Here is a 17,386-nt window from a genome sequence, read left to right on the forward strand (position 1 = left end):
ATGAATTGGTCTGAACTGGAACGTTTAGGTAGTTTTGAATCGGGTAGTTTATAATTTGTGTTTGCCGCTAATTCACTAATTATATCATCCGAAATATATTCCTCATAGTTCTACTATTAAAATTGCCTAATTTCCCGATATTTTTATACATATATACCATTTCCTCCAAACAAGCAAATCAATCATTTTCACATTTCTCGTTAAAAGTGCTATTGATTGGTGGCAAATAACATGCAAACACATAAGTATCAATGTTATGATGTGATAACGTTCCGGATAATATTGTCGTTAATATTATCAATAATGCAAGAGCGTTTTGATAATGAAGTTTTGTTCTGATAAAATTACAATACCACCACCTTTACCGTGCTGTCATAACCATACACCAACGACATTGTAAATTCTTGCGACTCTTATTTTGCGGCGTTGCCCCTACGATGGAAATTCCCTCCGCACCATCATAGTAGATCGTTTGTTGGTAAATCAGTCTCGGGTTAGAACCTGGTCCAACATTTGGACCCGTAGAGTTTCCGAAGCCTTGGTCTGTATGTATTTGTTCATGATCCAAATTGGCTTGTTACCTATGCCTTAAACTCTTTCAAACCCTGGCATGTTCAAGACAGATGCTGGCGTCTTGCTGTCCGGAATCCCTTGGAATATAGACATCACGTGATGAACCAGAAAGCACGTGTCGGCGATCTGGTGACGCTACCCTGCCCCGTTGTTCCGTGCGGACATTTAGTTTCTCGTAGGGGGTGGGGGATGGGGTGAACAGCTACTCAACATTCAAGTAATTCAGCGCCGCTCCCCCCCCCCCCCCCCCCCCCCCCCTTCCCTTTCATGCGTGCGACATACCTGGGAATATATTATGAAATGAACAATGTGTACTTCATTTTATTAAACGTCATATAACTTGCAAACAAAATATAAACAATACCACTTTTCTTAAAGAATCTCACCGAAAAAAAACCCACAAAATTGAAATGGTCAAAATATTTAATTGAGAATTATTTGTTCAACAATTTGCCCTTCAGACAACACGAGATACCATATCTGTGATCCGTGATAAAACTGTAGGTGATTTCCCTGTGAAATACTGATATACATGTACACTGTATAGTATACATACATGTAGGTCATCTATCGGCTATCATTTTGTTTTAAAGCGCCTTATGTCATAATGTCAGTATTTAAAGCGTTTGGTCCGCACTTTCGACATGTGAAAGCTGCTCGCTCTTTCTGTATGTGTACTTTTTCGGCGAAAGCGTCTTCTTGTCTGTACAATTTTCAAGCAACTCACTCAGTACGTGTTCATGAATAGCTCGCTCTGTACATTTCATGCAGTATATACGTACGGAGTGGATGAGTAATTACTTCAAAGATCTCGGTATTTCATAGGACGCTAAACAGAAATTAACCAAACTAAACTGTCTGTACATGTACGTTTAATCATGTTAAGCGACTTTTTATGTATGAACTGTATTAAAGCAGTTCACTCCGTACGTTTGATGTATGTAAACGGCTCATTCCGTACGTTCGATGTATGTAAACGGCTCATTCCGTCCGTTTGATGTATTTAAACGGCTCATTCCGTACGTTTGATGTATGTAAACGGCTCATTCCGTACGTTTGATGTATTTAAACGGGTCATTCCGTCCGTTTGATGTATTTAAACGGCTCATTTCGTACGTTTGATGTATGTTAATGGCTTATTCCGTACGTTTGATGTATTTAAACGGCTCATTCCGTACGTTTGATGTATTTAAACGGCTCACACCGTACGTTTGATGTATGTAAACGGATCATTCCGTACGGTTGATGTATTTAAACGGCTCATTCCGTACGTTTGATGTATGTAAACGGATCATTCCGTACGGTTGATGTATTTAAACGGCTCATTCCGTACGGTTGATGTATGTAAACGGATCAGTCCGTACGTTTGATGTATTTAAACGGCTACTACGTACGTTTGATGTATGTAAACGGCTCATTCCGTACGTTTGATGTATGTAAACGGCTCACTACGTACGTATGATGTATGTAAACGGATCATTCCGTACGTTTGATGTATTTAAACGGGTCATTCCGTACGTTTGATGTATTTAAACGGGTCATTCCGTACGTTTGATGTATTTAAACGGGTCATTCCGTCCGTTTGATGTATTTAAACGGCTCATTCCGTACGTTTCATGTATGTAAATGGCTTATTCCGTACGTTTGATGTATTTAAACGGCTCTTTCCGTACGTTTGATGTATTTAAACGGCCCACACCGTACGTTTGATGTATGTAAACGGATCATTCCGTACGTTTGATGTATTTAAACGGCTCATTTCGTACGGTTGATGTATGTAAATGGCTCATTCCGTACGTTTGATGTATTTAAACGGATCATTCCGTACGTTTGATGTATTTAAACTGATCATTCAGTACGTTTGATGTATTTAAACGGCTCACTTCGTACGTTTGATGTATTTAAACGGCTCACTACGTACGTTTGATGTATGTAAACGAATCATTCCGTACGTTTGATGTATTTAAACGGGTCACTACGTACGTTTGATGTATGTAAACGGCTCATTCCGTACGTTTGGTGTATTAAAACGACTGCTTGGTTTCATTCAAGCTTCTTTCGTTCATTTGTGGACATTAATCAGCTTACACCGACCCCTGTGTTAATGGCATGGTTTCCTGAATCCCTTTAACTGTCAAACAAATAAATATTGATGTGCATACAACTGTCTAGAAGAAAAAAAAGAATAAAGAAATATTACAAAATTATAATGCAAACCTGAAATCGAGTAAAGAAGGACAGAATATAAACAGTATATATATTTGTAAAGAGACTTATAATAAGAGGTCCAAATAAAATAATACTAGTTGTTCCGGGAAAGTAAGCGTGTTCTGTTGTATCAACAACAACCGATTTCTTCCTATGTTTAGCTAACATTAATATATTGAATACTAACCGAAGTTTTATAAAGATATAATGCCTCTAGTCACTTTCCTTCAACTGTTCTGCAGGTAGAGCGTAAGAATATTACTTGCTGTTCCCCCATGACGATCATAACAGGCGTATTGATTTAGGATCTTATCTTTTTTCTTCGTTCTTAATAGTTGCATGAGCCTTATAAAAAGATCTGATACGTCATCTACTCGTAAACTGATGACGTATTGTATTACGCTATTCTCTACGTGTACACTCAACAAGAGAGACGCGTTCAAACATCGATGCATGGAAAAGTGACAATTTCATGTATGAAATCAATGAAAGATAATTGCAAACCAATTCATTTTTGAAAAGGAACTTTGAACAACATGTATGCAATTTTCAGGACTCGGGGTTCACCTATTCTCATTTTACTGGAACTTACAAAGCAGTAAGCTACGTTACCATTGGTAGAGGTCTACCTTAATTAAAACAACATATATTACAAGAGATGCGTTTGTATTCTTTTTAAAAATGAAATACCTGAATGTTTCAAACACAATAACTTTTATCATTTTAGCTTCTAGCATTTTACATTAACAAGTCCATGAGGCCTAGCATTATATTTCCCAAATATGAATTCTTCAACCTATCTGCAAAACGTTTATAGCATGTACATAAAAAAATAGATACTGTGATTAGTTCACTTGATAGAGCTATGATTTAGTACAGATTTAAACTTTGCCAGGAAATTACCGTACAATGGACATGACTGTTTTCTGAAGAAGTATATACTAAGGTAACGTCAATTACACATTTAGTAACGTACATTACACCATTATCTTGTAGTACGTTCTAATAAAAGATATCAAATATTCATCAGTATTCATTGGTATTTATGTCGAACCAAGAATGTTCAAGTTATGCTGTTATGAACCTCGTTTCCGATCATGCACTCATTGCAATAGCACGATGTTGTGTAGATTCAAGCTGATGAACTGTCATCGTCACCTTGACAGGTCGAAGAGACTGGTTTATTTGTTGAATTTCATTCCTCACCGCGCTGCAACAAAGCGATATATTGCACACTTGTGAAGTGGTTGAACATTGTGATAGAATTCAGTAGCGAACAGTTATTTTCCCCTGTCTAATTGCCATGTCCGCAATTTACTTTGCTGTGCCGCAAATCCCGTCATACAGTCCTTCCCCGTGACACATTTCAAAGAAGCTGTATGTTATGTACTTTTGACGTATGAAAGCAGCTCTAGATGTTGTCAGTAAAATGTGAATGGGTGTCGTGCTGGAAGACTCAGGCGGTATGCTTTAATGAGTTTGCACTATGACGTCGGCATTAGTTGTTTGTTATAAAAGGAGACAAAACACGATAATAACGTGTCTCCAAACCTCACACACACTTATACATCAATAAACACAGGCAAGGTCATCCTTGCGCGGATTTTTTTTTCTTCTTCTTCTTTTAGATATAGTAAACAAACAAATGTAGTCTATTATATGGGATGCAATAAACATCTTACGTCTCCAACAAGACGTTATGAAGATACCGTATGATGTTTTAATTCAAATACTGAATTGGTTAAACGTACTTAATACAATCTCTGATAATATAAACAAACTTAATACAAATGAAAATGTAATTCCCTACAAACCGTGTTCATTGTTCTTTTAATGTTTATCCACTTAATGTTACGACGAATACCCGGATTTTACACAGTTATGCCCGAGTCCCTAGGACACTGTTTGTGTTGTTTCAAACCCACATAATACGTCCATGTCAGAGTCGGCAAAGTGTGACATAGTTAGGTTTTCATAGCCATTGTAAAAATGTGCGCGATGCGTTTGACTGTCTTGTGAAAGCGTACCATATTGTGTCAGGACATTTTATCAACAAGTGCTTCGGGAAGGCGGGCTTTACTGTCAATCAACTGGAGATGGACCGCGACCTGGATGATGACCTGCCTTTGCCGAGTTACGACTTCTCATGCCAAAAGGCGATAAAATCATGACTGAGCAATATCTTGATATTGGCAACAGTATGGTGACACCGAAGAGATTACTGAGGCTGACAGCAATTCCGTGAAAGGAGCAGAGCTCAACGACTACGAGAGCGATGATAATGATGCTGATGATTAGGATGGTGACCTAAAACATGCGTTACTGATCACGAGGCCCGTGAGTGCCATGACAACAAATAACATCATTCAAAGAAAACCATAAATAAATGTTATGCGATACTTTGTGTACATGTGTTGAGCATGCATGCATACAACCCTACATAATACGAAACCCGTATTAGGACGAACACATTTAAGTGGTCCTCAGGAAATTCGTCATAACCGTGTTGGACTGTATACATTCGATTAAATATTCTATTGCAAACTCGATGATAACATTGTTAAACATGACCTACAACACCTATCTTATCGCTATTTAACAAGGAGTCTGTGTCAACCCTGCCATATAAATAATCTCTTAATAGATATAAACACAAATTTCATTGGCTTGTCTTATATAAGGAAGGAATATAACATTATATATACATTTCGCCGACCATTTGTCAGATGATCCAACATGAAACCACTTTGGGAGCTTGGGATGACACCCGTGCAACTGCTCATAGCTATAATCCTTTATCAAGTAAAGGATTCTGCAAGTAAGTTCAATATAGATTGCGTACAATTTCAGTTATTTCATTACACATGAGTCATTTTAATCAAAACACCAGGACAGTCACTCTCTTATTTTTACAAAAAAAAACACAACAAAAACAACAACATTAGGATCCATTTTTTATTGTAGTAAATTAGGAAATAAGCGCTTTGGTGTTTAGATCTTTTATAATACTCGGATGTGCAAAAGTTAAAAGGAAATGAAATATAATTTGGCCTAATTAGAAATTACGAAAGAAGGATGCGTTATGGATTAATAAACGCTAAAATACATTTGATTTAAATATTAAATGTTCAAAACGGATCCCAAAACATGCCTTATATTGAAAGAGTAAACTGCAGTGCCATTAATGCTTCCTCTACTAATTTAAATTAATCATACGTCCAAATGGGTGTTATTCCTTCAGCAATAAGATATACATTTGTATAACATTTTTCCGATTTAGGTTTTTCTAACCTTGAAGATAATAAAAACACACTTTTCAGAAATAATAGTACGTTTATTTTTGTATTGTTTAACGTCATATCAACAGTTAAGGCCATATAAATAGATATGAAACACTCACAAAATGATACCTCCCGTTTAAGTACTGTTAGTAAGATGTATCCTCCATGCGAGTACAGCTACATATGCTAATGCAATTAGGAACGGTTTTGGTATGAAAACGACTGAATGTAATGAAATATAAAGGCTCGATCATTCCTCTTTATTGATAAATACAATGATAATTATATATTGCATTTTATTTTAATGGCAAGGTGAGTCTTCTATTCTTCCATTATATAATATTCATCATAAGCCATTACTGTAAGAAAGGTTGTATGATTTTATTCCTGGCAGATAGTTTTATAGAAAAAAAACAGTTCCCATAAATTGATGAAATACAAATACAATGATCTAAATATACAATACGAATGCTTTTAAAAACGACCAATTTTATCTGATTTTAACGTAAAAAATAAAAATGATAGTATATATTTTGGCCCTAAATGACCCTAGTTGTCGATGGGCCGTAAAACACAAACAAACAAATACAAATACTCAACAAATAAAACCCTTACTGATATGTTTCTCAGCTAAAATATGAGATTTTCAGTTAGCACTTAACATTTACCGAACATTATGTCACTTTTTATACGCCCGCCGCGAAGGTATATTAGCGTCACCCTGTCCGTCCGTTCATCAGTTCGTACGTCAACATTTGCATTGTCAGGATATTTCCCGTCAAAGTACTGAATGAATTTCAATGAAACTTCATACAGGTGTTTCTTGCAACAAGTTCTGGAGACGTGTCGAATTTCAAGGTCGTGGTTTGTGAATCTAGGTCACTGTTACTATTTTTAGAAATCTTGTATAACTTTCATTACCCAGAGGTTTCCCGTCAAAGTACTGAATATATTTCAATGAAACTTCATAAAGTTGTTCCTTGCAACAAGTTCTAGAGACAAGTCAAATTTCAAGGACGTGGTTTGCGAATCTAGGTCACTGTTACTATTTTTCGAAATTTTCTATAACTTTCTTGTGCGGAGGATTATAGCTGTGGTATTCTTGAAGTTTACTACTCCCCACACAAAGCTATTCGGATGTCACGGTAAATAAAGGTAACCACACTGTATCAAACAACAATTGATTTTATTCTATTTCAGCTTGCACAAACAATCATTTCAGTGCACATCTGCATGTATACTCTTATACCTGCATGTTATAATCACGTACTAACCTTGCGCCACTAATACTCCTTTTTCACACCCAATTGTGCATGTTATAGTTATTTCCTTCAAATAAACTGTGCGTCGATTTTCATGGCGGGTGTATTATGTACCGTTCGCTGTACTCTTGTTAATCCTTATTTTGAAATAATCACTTTTGAAACGTTTCCTCCATATAGTTTAAATAATGAAAAAAACTATAATGGATAGGCTACTATTTTTGAAATGATTCAATATTATAATTGAGCAGGCTACGTACCTGTACGACTTGTTGGAGGGGCAAACAATCAAGAAGGACGACTGGAGGTATTCCATGATGGGCTGTGGGGGACGGTATGTGATGATTCGGCTACCAATGACCTCGCCAATGTCGTGTGTTCTCATCTCGGGTTTAGCAGGTAATTGATCAACCACCGCTATTGTACCAGGTATTTTAGTTTGAAAGGTGATATTACACTGAATCCTGTTTTTTCAAATGTAAATTGAAGAAAATGTATTTGGATCCAGAATGTAATTGCTACTTTTGCTATGGACTTTTTTCAGTGGCCACCATATTGTGAAAGGTAACGCATATTTTGATGCTGGTACAGGACGCATCTGGATGGACGATGTTAGATGTGGTGGTACTGAGGAGTCTATAGAAGACTGCAGATTTAACGTCTGGGGGAATAATGACTGTAGCCACAGCGAGGACCTCTCTGTTATTTGCAAACGTAAATAATATTGCTTTAGACCTTAGTTTCAATTCACAATTAAGAAGCAAAGCATTATTTGAAGAAATATGACAATTCTTAATTTGACAACCAAGAACTGCAACATAATTATTATTCTTTCGTTTATAAGAATATTTTCACAAACATGTACATGCATATACTTACTTTAAAAGTTCGGATTACCATGACTGTAATCATGCCAAGGATGTCACTGTTGTTTTCAAAAGTAAATAATCTTGTTGTGAGCTTTAAGCATGATATGAAAACAAAAAGTGATTTTCAGAATGTTGGCAGTAATAGATTAGACAACAGGGAAGTGCAACATACATGTTTTATGTTCATAAAATATCTGCATATTGAGAAAGTCAAAAATTAGATAAAAACCGGTTTATAATTGATATAAATGTATAAATAGAAGATATTTCCAATGAGAGGATTGCCGAAATATTTATAAACAGGGATTTTATGGCCTATATTCAACAAAATTAATGATTTAGATTAATTTACAAAAACATTCAAAATTGAATTTTAGAGGTATCCCTATTTGAACAACTTGATGCTTCATGCAAGCAAATTAAAATGTTTTTAATTAGAAAAGTAATTGCATTTAAAAAATACAAATATTAAATCCGTTTGACATAAAATGGTCCAGAAAAAAATGTAAAAATCGAAATAGAAATATCTCAACATCTCTAATATCTCGACCGTAGCGGTCGTTTTTAAGGTACATTGGATGATGTATTGTATTTTCCACTCGCTTGTTTTCTCTCGCGTCATGTTGAAGCACGTGTATATTTGAATATAGGAAGAAACATATTCAGCCAACTGGTCTCGTGTAGTAAGAAAAAAAACCCACTGGATTTCAATATATGTAACATTGCTACCGATATAATATTAAGAAAGTTAGCCTTGTGATACTCATTCAAACACCCGCCGATTTCAATGTAATGCTGTTATTTGTAATCTTGCCTGATTTTCTGGAAATTTATTTCAGAACAGAGCCACATTTCATAAGATAATATTTAACCTTAGTTGGTGAATATATGTTTTCAGTGCAATACGTGACGAGAATAAACCCAAATACAGGCAGCGTACTGGGAGGTACTCGAGTGACCATAGAAGGAGTAGGGTTTTCGACTGACTCGTTCAATTATTTTCCCGGAACAGAACATCTTGGAAATAAGGCCTTTTTCGTAAATGATCATTACATGTTTCCATGTGAAGTAATCGTTGACAGGACGACACAAACACGTATAGTCTGCGTCACAATGTAAGTACGGTGTCAAATGTCCTTCGTTTACCCAAAGCCTTAAACATGGTTACTGTTTTATTTAAAATAATTTTCTACTTTTAAATAACGCTAGTGTTTGGTTTGGTTTGGTTTATTTTGTTTAACGTCCTATTAACAGCTAAGGTCATTTAAGGACGGCCTCCCGTGCATGCGACATGCATGCGTGTGGCGAGTGCGTATGTGTTTTGGAAGGCTGCGGTATGTTCGTGTTAAGTCTCCTTGTGATAGGCCGGAACTTTTGCCGATTTATAGTGCTACCTCACTGAAGAATACTGCCGAAGACACCTAACAGCACACCCCACCCGGTCACATTATACTGACAATCTCTGTAATTCAGGGGAGGTAACTCTAAGTACTTATGACCATATAAAATATTTCTTATAAAATTTATGTATATATATATTAGACATTCGCAAAATTTATCACAATTTCTTTTTTTTATAGAAGACTTCAACATTTAATGAAACGATTCGTCATATTCTTTCACAGTTATATTACAAAATACTTGCAATAAAACGAAAAAAAAAATTAATTAATTAATTAAATAATGTCTAAATTGAAGGTCTGACTATATATATTTATAAAAATGCCTTTCAAATGATATATGTTATAACAAATTATTTCAGTATGTTGGTCTTTTTTCTCTCTCTTGTTTTTGTTTTGTTTCTATTTTTTAATAAAATGTCGTTAATCACACATTGGAATGTTATCACAGGCATTAGGAGTAATGACCTGCGTCGGGGTATCAGAACTTGAGATACAACATATGCTTTATATGATTAAAATCCTTATCACTTGAAACAAATTATCATTTTTATTTAAACGAGCAAATCGCTACTAGTAAAAAAGTTCGTATTGGATTTTGACCACATTTGGCCAGAAACATCCTTGGCAGAAGGGGATCAGATTTTGCATAAATGGTGACTCTGACCCCTAAGGGGCCAGAGGGGCGTGGCCCAATAGGGAAATTAAGGCTATTCCTTTAAATCGCTACTAGTCATAAGTTATGAATGGATTTGAACCCAATTTATTCAGGAACATCCTTGGGCGAAGGGGAACAGATTTTGCATAAATTGTGACTCTGACCTCCAAGGGGCCAATGGGGCGGGGCCCAATAGGGGGAATAGAGGTAATGCCTTTAAATCGCTATTAGTCATAATATTATGAATGGATTTGAACCCAATTTAGTAAAGAACATCCTTGGGGGGAAGGGTTACATATTTTGCAAAAAGGGTGACTCTGACCCTAAGGGGCCAAAGAGGCGGGGCCTAATAGGGGAAATAGAGGTAATTCCTTTAAATCGCTACTAGTCATAAAGTTACGAATGGATTTGATCCCAATTTAGTCAGGAACATCCTTGGGGGAAGGGAAACAGATTTTGTATAAATGGTGGCTCTGACCCCCGAGGGGCCAATGGGCCCGGCGGGGCCCAACATGGGAAATTGAGGTAATGCCTTTAAAATCGCTACTTGTCATAAAGTTTTGAATGGATTTGATCCCAATTTGGTCAGAAACATCCTTGGGGAAGGGGAACCAGTTTTGCATAAACGGTGACTCTGACCCCCAAGGGGCCAAAGGGGCGGGGCCCAATCGGGGAAATAGAGGTATTTCCTTTCAAATCGCTACTAGTGATAAAGTTATGAATTGATTTGAACCTCATTTAGTCAGGAATATCCTTGGGGGAAGGGGAACAGATATTGCATAAATGGTGACTCTGACCCTTGAGGGGCCAAAGGGGCAGGGCCAAATAGGGAAAATAGAGGTAATTCCTTTCAAATCGCTACTAGTCAAAGTTATGAATGGATTTGAACCCAATTTAGTCGGAAACATCCTTGGGGTAAGGGGAACAGATATTGCATAAATGGTGACTCTGATTCCCGAGGGGCCAAAGGGGCGGGGCCCCAATAGGAGAAATAGAGGTAATTACTTAAAATTGCTACTTGTCATTAAGTTATGAATGGATTTGAACCCAATTTGGTCAGAAACATCCTTGGGGAAAGCAAAACAGATTTTGCATTTAATGATATCTTTCGCCAAAGTTGTGGGGCCCCATAGGGGAAATAAAGGTAATTCCTTTAAAACGCTACTAGTCATAGAGTTATGAATGCATGTTGTAAACTTAGAGAGTCTGGACTTCGTTATTTCTTTAAAGCAGTTGGGATCTATCATACTTTAAGCATATAAAGCATTGTTTGAGGTTGACAAATAAAACGAATTGAACATGAACACTATTTTGACATTTGGTCAAATCCAACCAGGTGAGCGATACAGGCCCAATGGGCCTCTTGTTTAATTTGATGCCTTGTTCGTAATTATACCCCCGCAACGAAGTTAGGGGGTATACTGGAATCAGGTTGTCTGTCCGTCTGTCTGTAGACACATTTTGTCCGGACAACTCCTAAACCGATGGGCCGATTCCAATGAAACTTCACACACATATTAATGATCATGACATTGTGTAGATGTCCATGCCACTTTCTTTTTCTAAAAATTATGGTTGCTATGGCAACTGGTCACTATCAGCAGGTTTTCCGATAAGAACCATAATGTTAAGTTTGTCCGGACAACTCTTCCTAAACCGAAGGGCCGATTTCAATGAAACTTCACACAAATATAGAGGAACATGTGTAGATGTGCATGCCACTTTCTTTTTCTCAAAATTATTGTTGCTATGGCAACTGGTCACTATAAACAGGTTTTCTGATAAGAACCATAACTTTAAGTTTGTCCGGACAACTCCTCCTAAACCGATAGGCCAATTTCTATGAAACTTCTCACAAATATAGAGGACCATGTGTAGATGTGCATGCCAATTTCTTATTCTCAAAATTATGGTTGCTATGGCAACTGGTCACTATAAACAGGTTTTCCGATAAGAACCATAACTTTAAACTTTGTCCGGACAACTCCTCCTAAACCGAAGGGCCGATTTCAATGTAACTTCACACAAATATAGAGGATCATGTGTACATGTGCATGCCAATTTCTTTTTCTCAAAATTATTGTTGCTATGGCAACTGGTCACTATAAACAGGTTTTCTGATAAGAACCATAACTTTAAGTTTGTCCGGACAACTCCTCCTAAACCGAAGGGCCGATTTCAATGAAACTTCACACAAATATAGAAGACCATGTGTAGATGTGCATGCCAATTTTTTTATTTCAAAATCATGGTTGCTATGGCAACTGGTCACTATAAACAGGTTTTCCGATAAAAAACAAATTTAAGTTTGTCCAGACAACTCCTCCTAAAGTGAAGGGCCAATTTCAATGAAACTTCACACAAATATAGAGGACCATATGCAGATGTGCATCTCACTTTCTTTTCCTCAAAATTATGGTTGCTATGGCAACTGGTCACTATATTACTGGGTAATCTTAGTTAGCCTCTAGTTAAAGAGTTCCAATTCACCATTGACTCGTGCAGATTGCGGGGGTATTAGTCAGCCATCCTGGCGACAGTTCTAGTTTTCGTTGTTTTCGTTTAACAGTGCAGATATGCCCTACGGAAATGACTACAGAATTCAGGTGAATGTTGATGGAATCGACATCGACAATAGATGCAGAAACCCGAGCTACTGTTCCTATCAGGTATAGCTAATCAGAATATAATCCATGTAAATGCTTTCATTCGTGTAGGATATCGAATGTTTAAGATGAACTTATACAGCAGGTGTACAATCTGTTGACAGATCTTAAAAACTGATAACATTAACCAGTAATCGTTGCCGCTTACCTGTGAATTGTCGTTTTGATTTCATACTGAACAGGTGTTGTTGTTATATTTTGAAGCCGTCGCTTTCCTCAACTCCTACAATAACCAACATCGACCCTTTATCTGGAGTACCAGGTAAGTTATCTATATCAGATCTCATAAAATTGTTACCTTGCCTTGGAATATGCATCATTGATCAAACCCATTTAATGTCTCGATCAGAAAGAAAAGTAATATTTCGTTTGTATTCAATATATTGTATGAGGTTCCTAAGCACCGTATATTATTTTGATAATTTTTTTATCATATATAACATATGCTATGCGTTTTGTCCTATATAATGTAGTTAATGAATTAAAATGCTGTCTCATTGTATTTTCACCAACACATATAGAGGAATAACAAATTGTCTAACAAGTCATAATCAATTGTACGGTAGTGTTATAACTCTTGAATATATCAATCCCTGTTATAACCAAAAGAGAGTATGTAATAAGTTCTTTTTTAAATGTTTTTGTCTGACACATCGTTTTGTTATGATATATGAAACACGTGTTGTATTTTTGTCCCATAAAATAATACAACTGAATTACTTACTCCGTATTTTCAATATGATTGGTCAAAGACATCGCCGATTATTGTTTCCGAATTCACATGTATAAATAGTATATCTCAAAAGTGGTTTAAGGTGTATAACTTCCTCACAATAGTCAAGGTTACATGAAGTAAGTATTTAAGATCAGAAGATCTGGTTTGGTCTCTTCAGTGTCCCCTAATAAGACGACAGAAGAAAATCCACGGCACTTTACATCATTATAAGATCCCCAATTTAGTCGCCTTAATAACTCTTTTGTGTATTCTAAGGGTCATTATTGACAAGTAAGGGGGACATATTCACTTCTGAATATGGTGCGACTTTAAGTACAAATGGAGGATCCGAGGAGATAGCAAGGTAAGCTTGATATGATTTGCGGTATATCTAATGTTTAATCTTTTGATATGAGAACTGTGAGAGAAATATGAAATATCAAATATAGGAATCAATATTCACTAATAAATGCTATAAAAACTGCATTTTTTATTCTATTTAATTTATTGATTTTTTTTTCGGAATGGCGCAGATGATATTTATCAGTGGTACAAAACAACTCGGCTTATTTTCTTCTGATTAGCTAGATCATGTATCAGTTTATAAAAAGTGACATGCAGCAGGATCTCGGCGCCCACTATTTTAATTTTCTTTAAATTATCTTTGCTGTATTATTTTCTTCTTTTCCAATAAAAAATGTCAACAGTCGAAATCCAATATTGCCTTCTGTCGGCCATTTCGTTTTCCCAAGCAGACCCTTTATTTAATTGGCAGAACTAAGGACTAGCTGAAACCATATGTAAAGTTTGAGAAATAACCCTGAAGTGCTTCTCAAGTTTAGTAAATTATTGTTAATGTCCAACAGCTAAGGTCATTAATTTGCAAAAGGTAACTACAACTGTCAACATCCAAGACAGCTGCCTGTCGTCTATTTCCTTTTCCACTGAGACTTTACGATGATTTTAAATGTATCTCCTACCTCGTTGAAATTTCTAAAGGTGAATGTTTTAGGTACGTTGGATAATTACGTAATTATCTAGCGTGGTTCAGTTTGGCTACTATTAGTTACGTTGATCTTTGTGGTACGATGTTATATGTTATTGATATAGAAATATCTAACAGACATGATGTTCACTCCGATATTCAGAGCAATGGCCGGAGGCGACATTTGTGACTTGAAGGCTCCCAACGGCAGCAAGTAAGTGTTTAACATGATCATCCATTACAGTACAAATGTATCAACTATCTTGTTTTAAAAAAATGACAAAACTTTTTCTTTTGAGATACATATTGACTCAGGCCTCACCCTGGACCTAGAAATCATGGGCCATTTTGACAACATTTAAGAAATCGTATTGGCCAAAACAAATAGGGCAATTGGCCCCATGGCCCTTCCAGAGTTATCCCTGTTGACTGAAAGGTACATCCTAAGATATACAATGTACAATGCAATTTCTGATTTTTTAAAATTATTATAGTGTATTGTTTGCCTTTTTTCTCAGGGTAAGATTAAAATGAAAAAGCTAACATACAAATCTTCCATTTCTGTTGAAAATTACCGCTATCAAGACAAGTATTATGTAATAAACACGGTGTGAATAACGTATATAGATTATATATTTGTTCATCTTGTAATATTAGAGGCAGTATTAATGGATTATTACCTTTTAAAATGAAGTGGAGCGTATATTATAATTTGTTAATTGTTTTACTTGCACAGCTATGGCATCACATTTGATGGCGGAAGCTTTGGGTCTATGATTTGCAAACTGAGTGAAACCGGTTCGAAGATAGGTAACGTTATATTCTATACAAAGCACGGGTATTCTCAATCTAATTAAAATCTAAATGGTCATTCTTACTACGTTACATGAACATCTTACGATATCGCATAAGGGGTCAAGGGGCCATGGGTCGCATTTCAACAATGCACTACAGTAACAAACAATATTTTGTTTTTAATATGTACAAAAAGTAGTCATTTTTTGCATTATTAAACAAAACAAGGAAAATTCTTATTTTTTATCACGAGACATTTTGATTATTTCCATTCAGATAAAATCAATTGGTCCTTAAAACAATGTCGTTGGTATTTCGAATGACTGTTGCATAAGTTTTAGCAAGGATGTGACTTTAATATTAATATCAAGGCATATTTTCAACATTTATCGTTTATATATCTCTGATACGTTAATAGCGATTCTATGCATTTCAGGAAATATCAATGCCACCTATGAACTGTCAATGTTAGGAAGGTAAGTAAACAAGATATCTTAACTCAAATGTGATTGAATATGTTTTGCAGTGTTCTTCATGATTTAACTGAGTGCAAAATTAAGTGTAACGTTTGCAAATATTGTATCTGCTTGTTAAATCGGTGACTATCAAACAAATATTTGCTTGACTGACGGGGTTTCTATGTTTGCATTCTCGATTAACAGATCACAGGCAAACCTAAATCTCTTTAAAGTAAGCAGAAACGGACAAACATTCATGTTTCAGAGCTTCGCAGGTAAATATAAAAATAGTTATAAAACATCATATACATAATGCAATTGTAACGTGTTATATATCTTAATGCATGATTGCTTATATTTTAAATAAGATAAAATTGGCACAGAAAAGATTAAGAACCGTTAAAGGACATGATTATTTGTTTTAATAATGTGTCTCAACAAATAAATTCTAAAATGGTATCTTAAAGTGGATGTTGATAGCTGTTGATAGGACAGGACGTTTAACAAATAAAACTAAACCATTTTGTAGAAATTCACTCTATTACGCCGGCGATCGGCAGTACGGAGGGAGGTACCATTGTAACTGTTGCCGGACGATTCTTCGACGAGACGAAATCCGAAGCAGTTGTAAAAATTGGAGGTATGTATTATCCTAAGAAACATCAATAATGTTTTACTTAAAAAACACTGTCCTGCAGGTAGGGCATAAGAATTGTACCTGCTGCCCCCATTGCATGGTCGTAAGAGGCGACTAAATTTGGGATCTTATCTTTTCTCTTCTTTCTTAACAGCTTTCTACTTCCTAATGTCTCCCTTGACAATGCCTCACTTTTGGCCTTTAGTTGAGCGTTCGCCGCTGTGAGGAAGGTTTTGGGTTCTGTCCCCTAGCCGAGACATACCAGAGTCTTTAAAAATGGTAGTTGCTGCTCCTGCTTAGCGCTCAGCATATTAGGAGTGGGACGACTGGTTCGCCCGTTGTCAGTATAATGTGACCGGGTGGGGTGTGCTGCTGGGTGTCTTCGGCAGTATGCTTTAGTGAGGTAACACTATAAATCGGCAAAAGTTCCGGCCTATCACAAGGAAAAATAACACGAACATACCGCAGCCTCCCAAAACACACATACGCACTCACCACACGCAGGCATGTCGCACACACGGGAGGCCGTCCTTAAATGACCTTAGATGTTAATAGGACGTTAAACAAAATAAACCAAACCAAACTTAAAAATTAAATATACTCAAATCTATTTTTTTTTTTTTTTTTTTTTACATTTATTTTCACTTTCAGGTATGGGTTGTGAAGTCATGTCAATAAACGAATCCGTTATTACCTGCAGGACACCTCGTGCACCTGACAAGATCAAACCAAAATACGTTGGTATGTGAATACACATTCCGGTATGAGTAGTCTATTTCTTAAAGCTTGAAATATTGAACATTAAATTCATGTGTTTAATAACTCTTATCTTGTATGTGTATTGTTTTAGCTAGCTACGGTCGAACAACATTCAGCTAG

At 36.2% G+C, this 17,386-nt stretch overlaps 2 protein-coding genes across 2 annotated transcripts; both read left to right on the plus strand.

Annotated features, from left to right (window-relative positions):
* The first annotated feature begins 7,872 nt into the window (after positions 1-7,872).
* On the plus strand, positions 7,873-13,863 carry LOC117340526. The gene is made up of 5 exons (XM_033902286.1): positions 7,873-8,038; positions 9,092-9,308; positions 12,821-12,920; positions 13,122-13,179; positions 13,811-13,863. The coding sequence occupies exons 1-5, from the start codon at positions 7,927-7,929 to the stop codon at positions 13,861-13,863; spliced, it is 540 nt and encodes a 179-aa protein (XP_033758177.1). The 5' UTR covers positions 7,873-7,926.
* A 1,155-nt stretch (positions 13,864-15,018) lies between these two features.
* On the plus strand, positions 15,019-17,386 carry LOC117340527 (fibrocystin-L-like). Its single transcript, XM_033902287.1, has 7 exons — positions 15,019-15,053; positions 15,354-15,427; positions 15,849-15,888; positions 16,075-16,145; positions 16,400-16,510; positions 17,159-17,248; positions 17,358-17,386. Exons 1-7 carry the CDS (start codon positions 15,019-15,021, stop codon positions 17,384-17,386), a joined length of 450 nt encoding a protein of 149 aa, XP_033758178.1.

The sequence above is a fragment of the Pecten maximus genome, chromosome 13 (genome assembly GCF_902652985.1).
Source record: "Pecten maximus chromosome 13, xPecMax1.1, whole genome shotgun sequence".
Lineage (NCBI taxonomy): Eukaryota > Metazoa > Mollusca > Bivalvia > Pectinida > Pectinidae > Pecten > Pecten maximus.

Coding starts and splice junctions, on each gene's coding strand:
- LOC117340527 (XM_033902287.1), top strand. CDS start 15,019: ATGGCCCTTCCAGAGTTATCCCTGTTGACTGAAAG. Junction 15,054..15,353: donor TTATCCCTGTTGACTGAAAG/GTACATCCTAAG, acceptor TTACTTGCACAG/CTATGGCATCACATTTGATG. Junction 15,428..15,848: donor TGAAACCGGTTCGAAGATAG/GTAACGTTATAT, acceptor TATGCATTTCAG/GAAATATCAATGCCACCTAT.
- LOC117340526 (XM_033902286.1), top strand. CDS start 7,927: ATGGACGATGTTAGATGTGGTGGTACTGAGGAGTCTATAGAAGACTGC. Junction 9,309..12,820: donor CGTATAGTCTGCGTCACAAT/GTAAGTACGGTG, acceptor TTCGTTTAACAG/TGCAGATATGCCCTACGGAA. Junction 12,921..13,121: donor CGAGCTACTGTTCCTATCAG/GTATAGCTAATC, acceptor TATATTTTGAAG/CCGTCGCTTTCCTCAACTCC.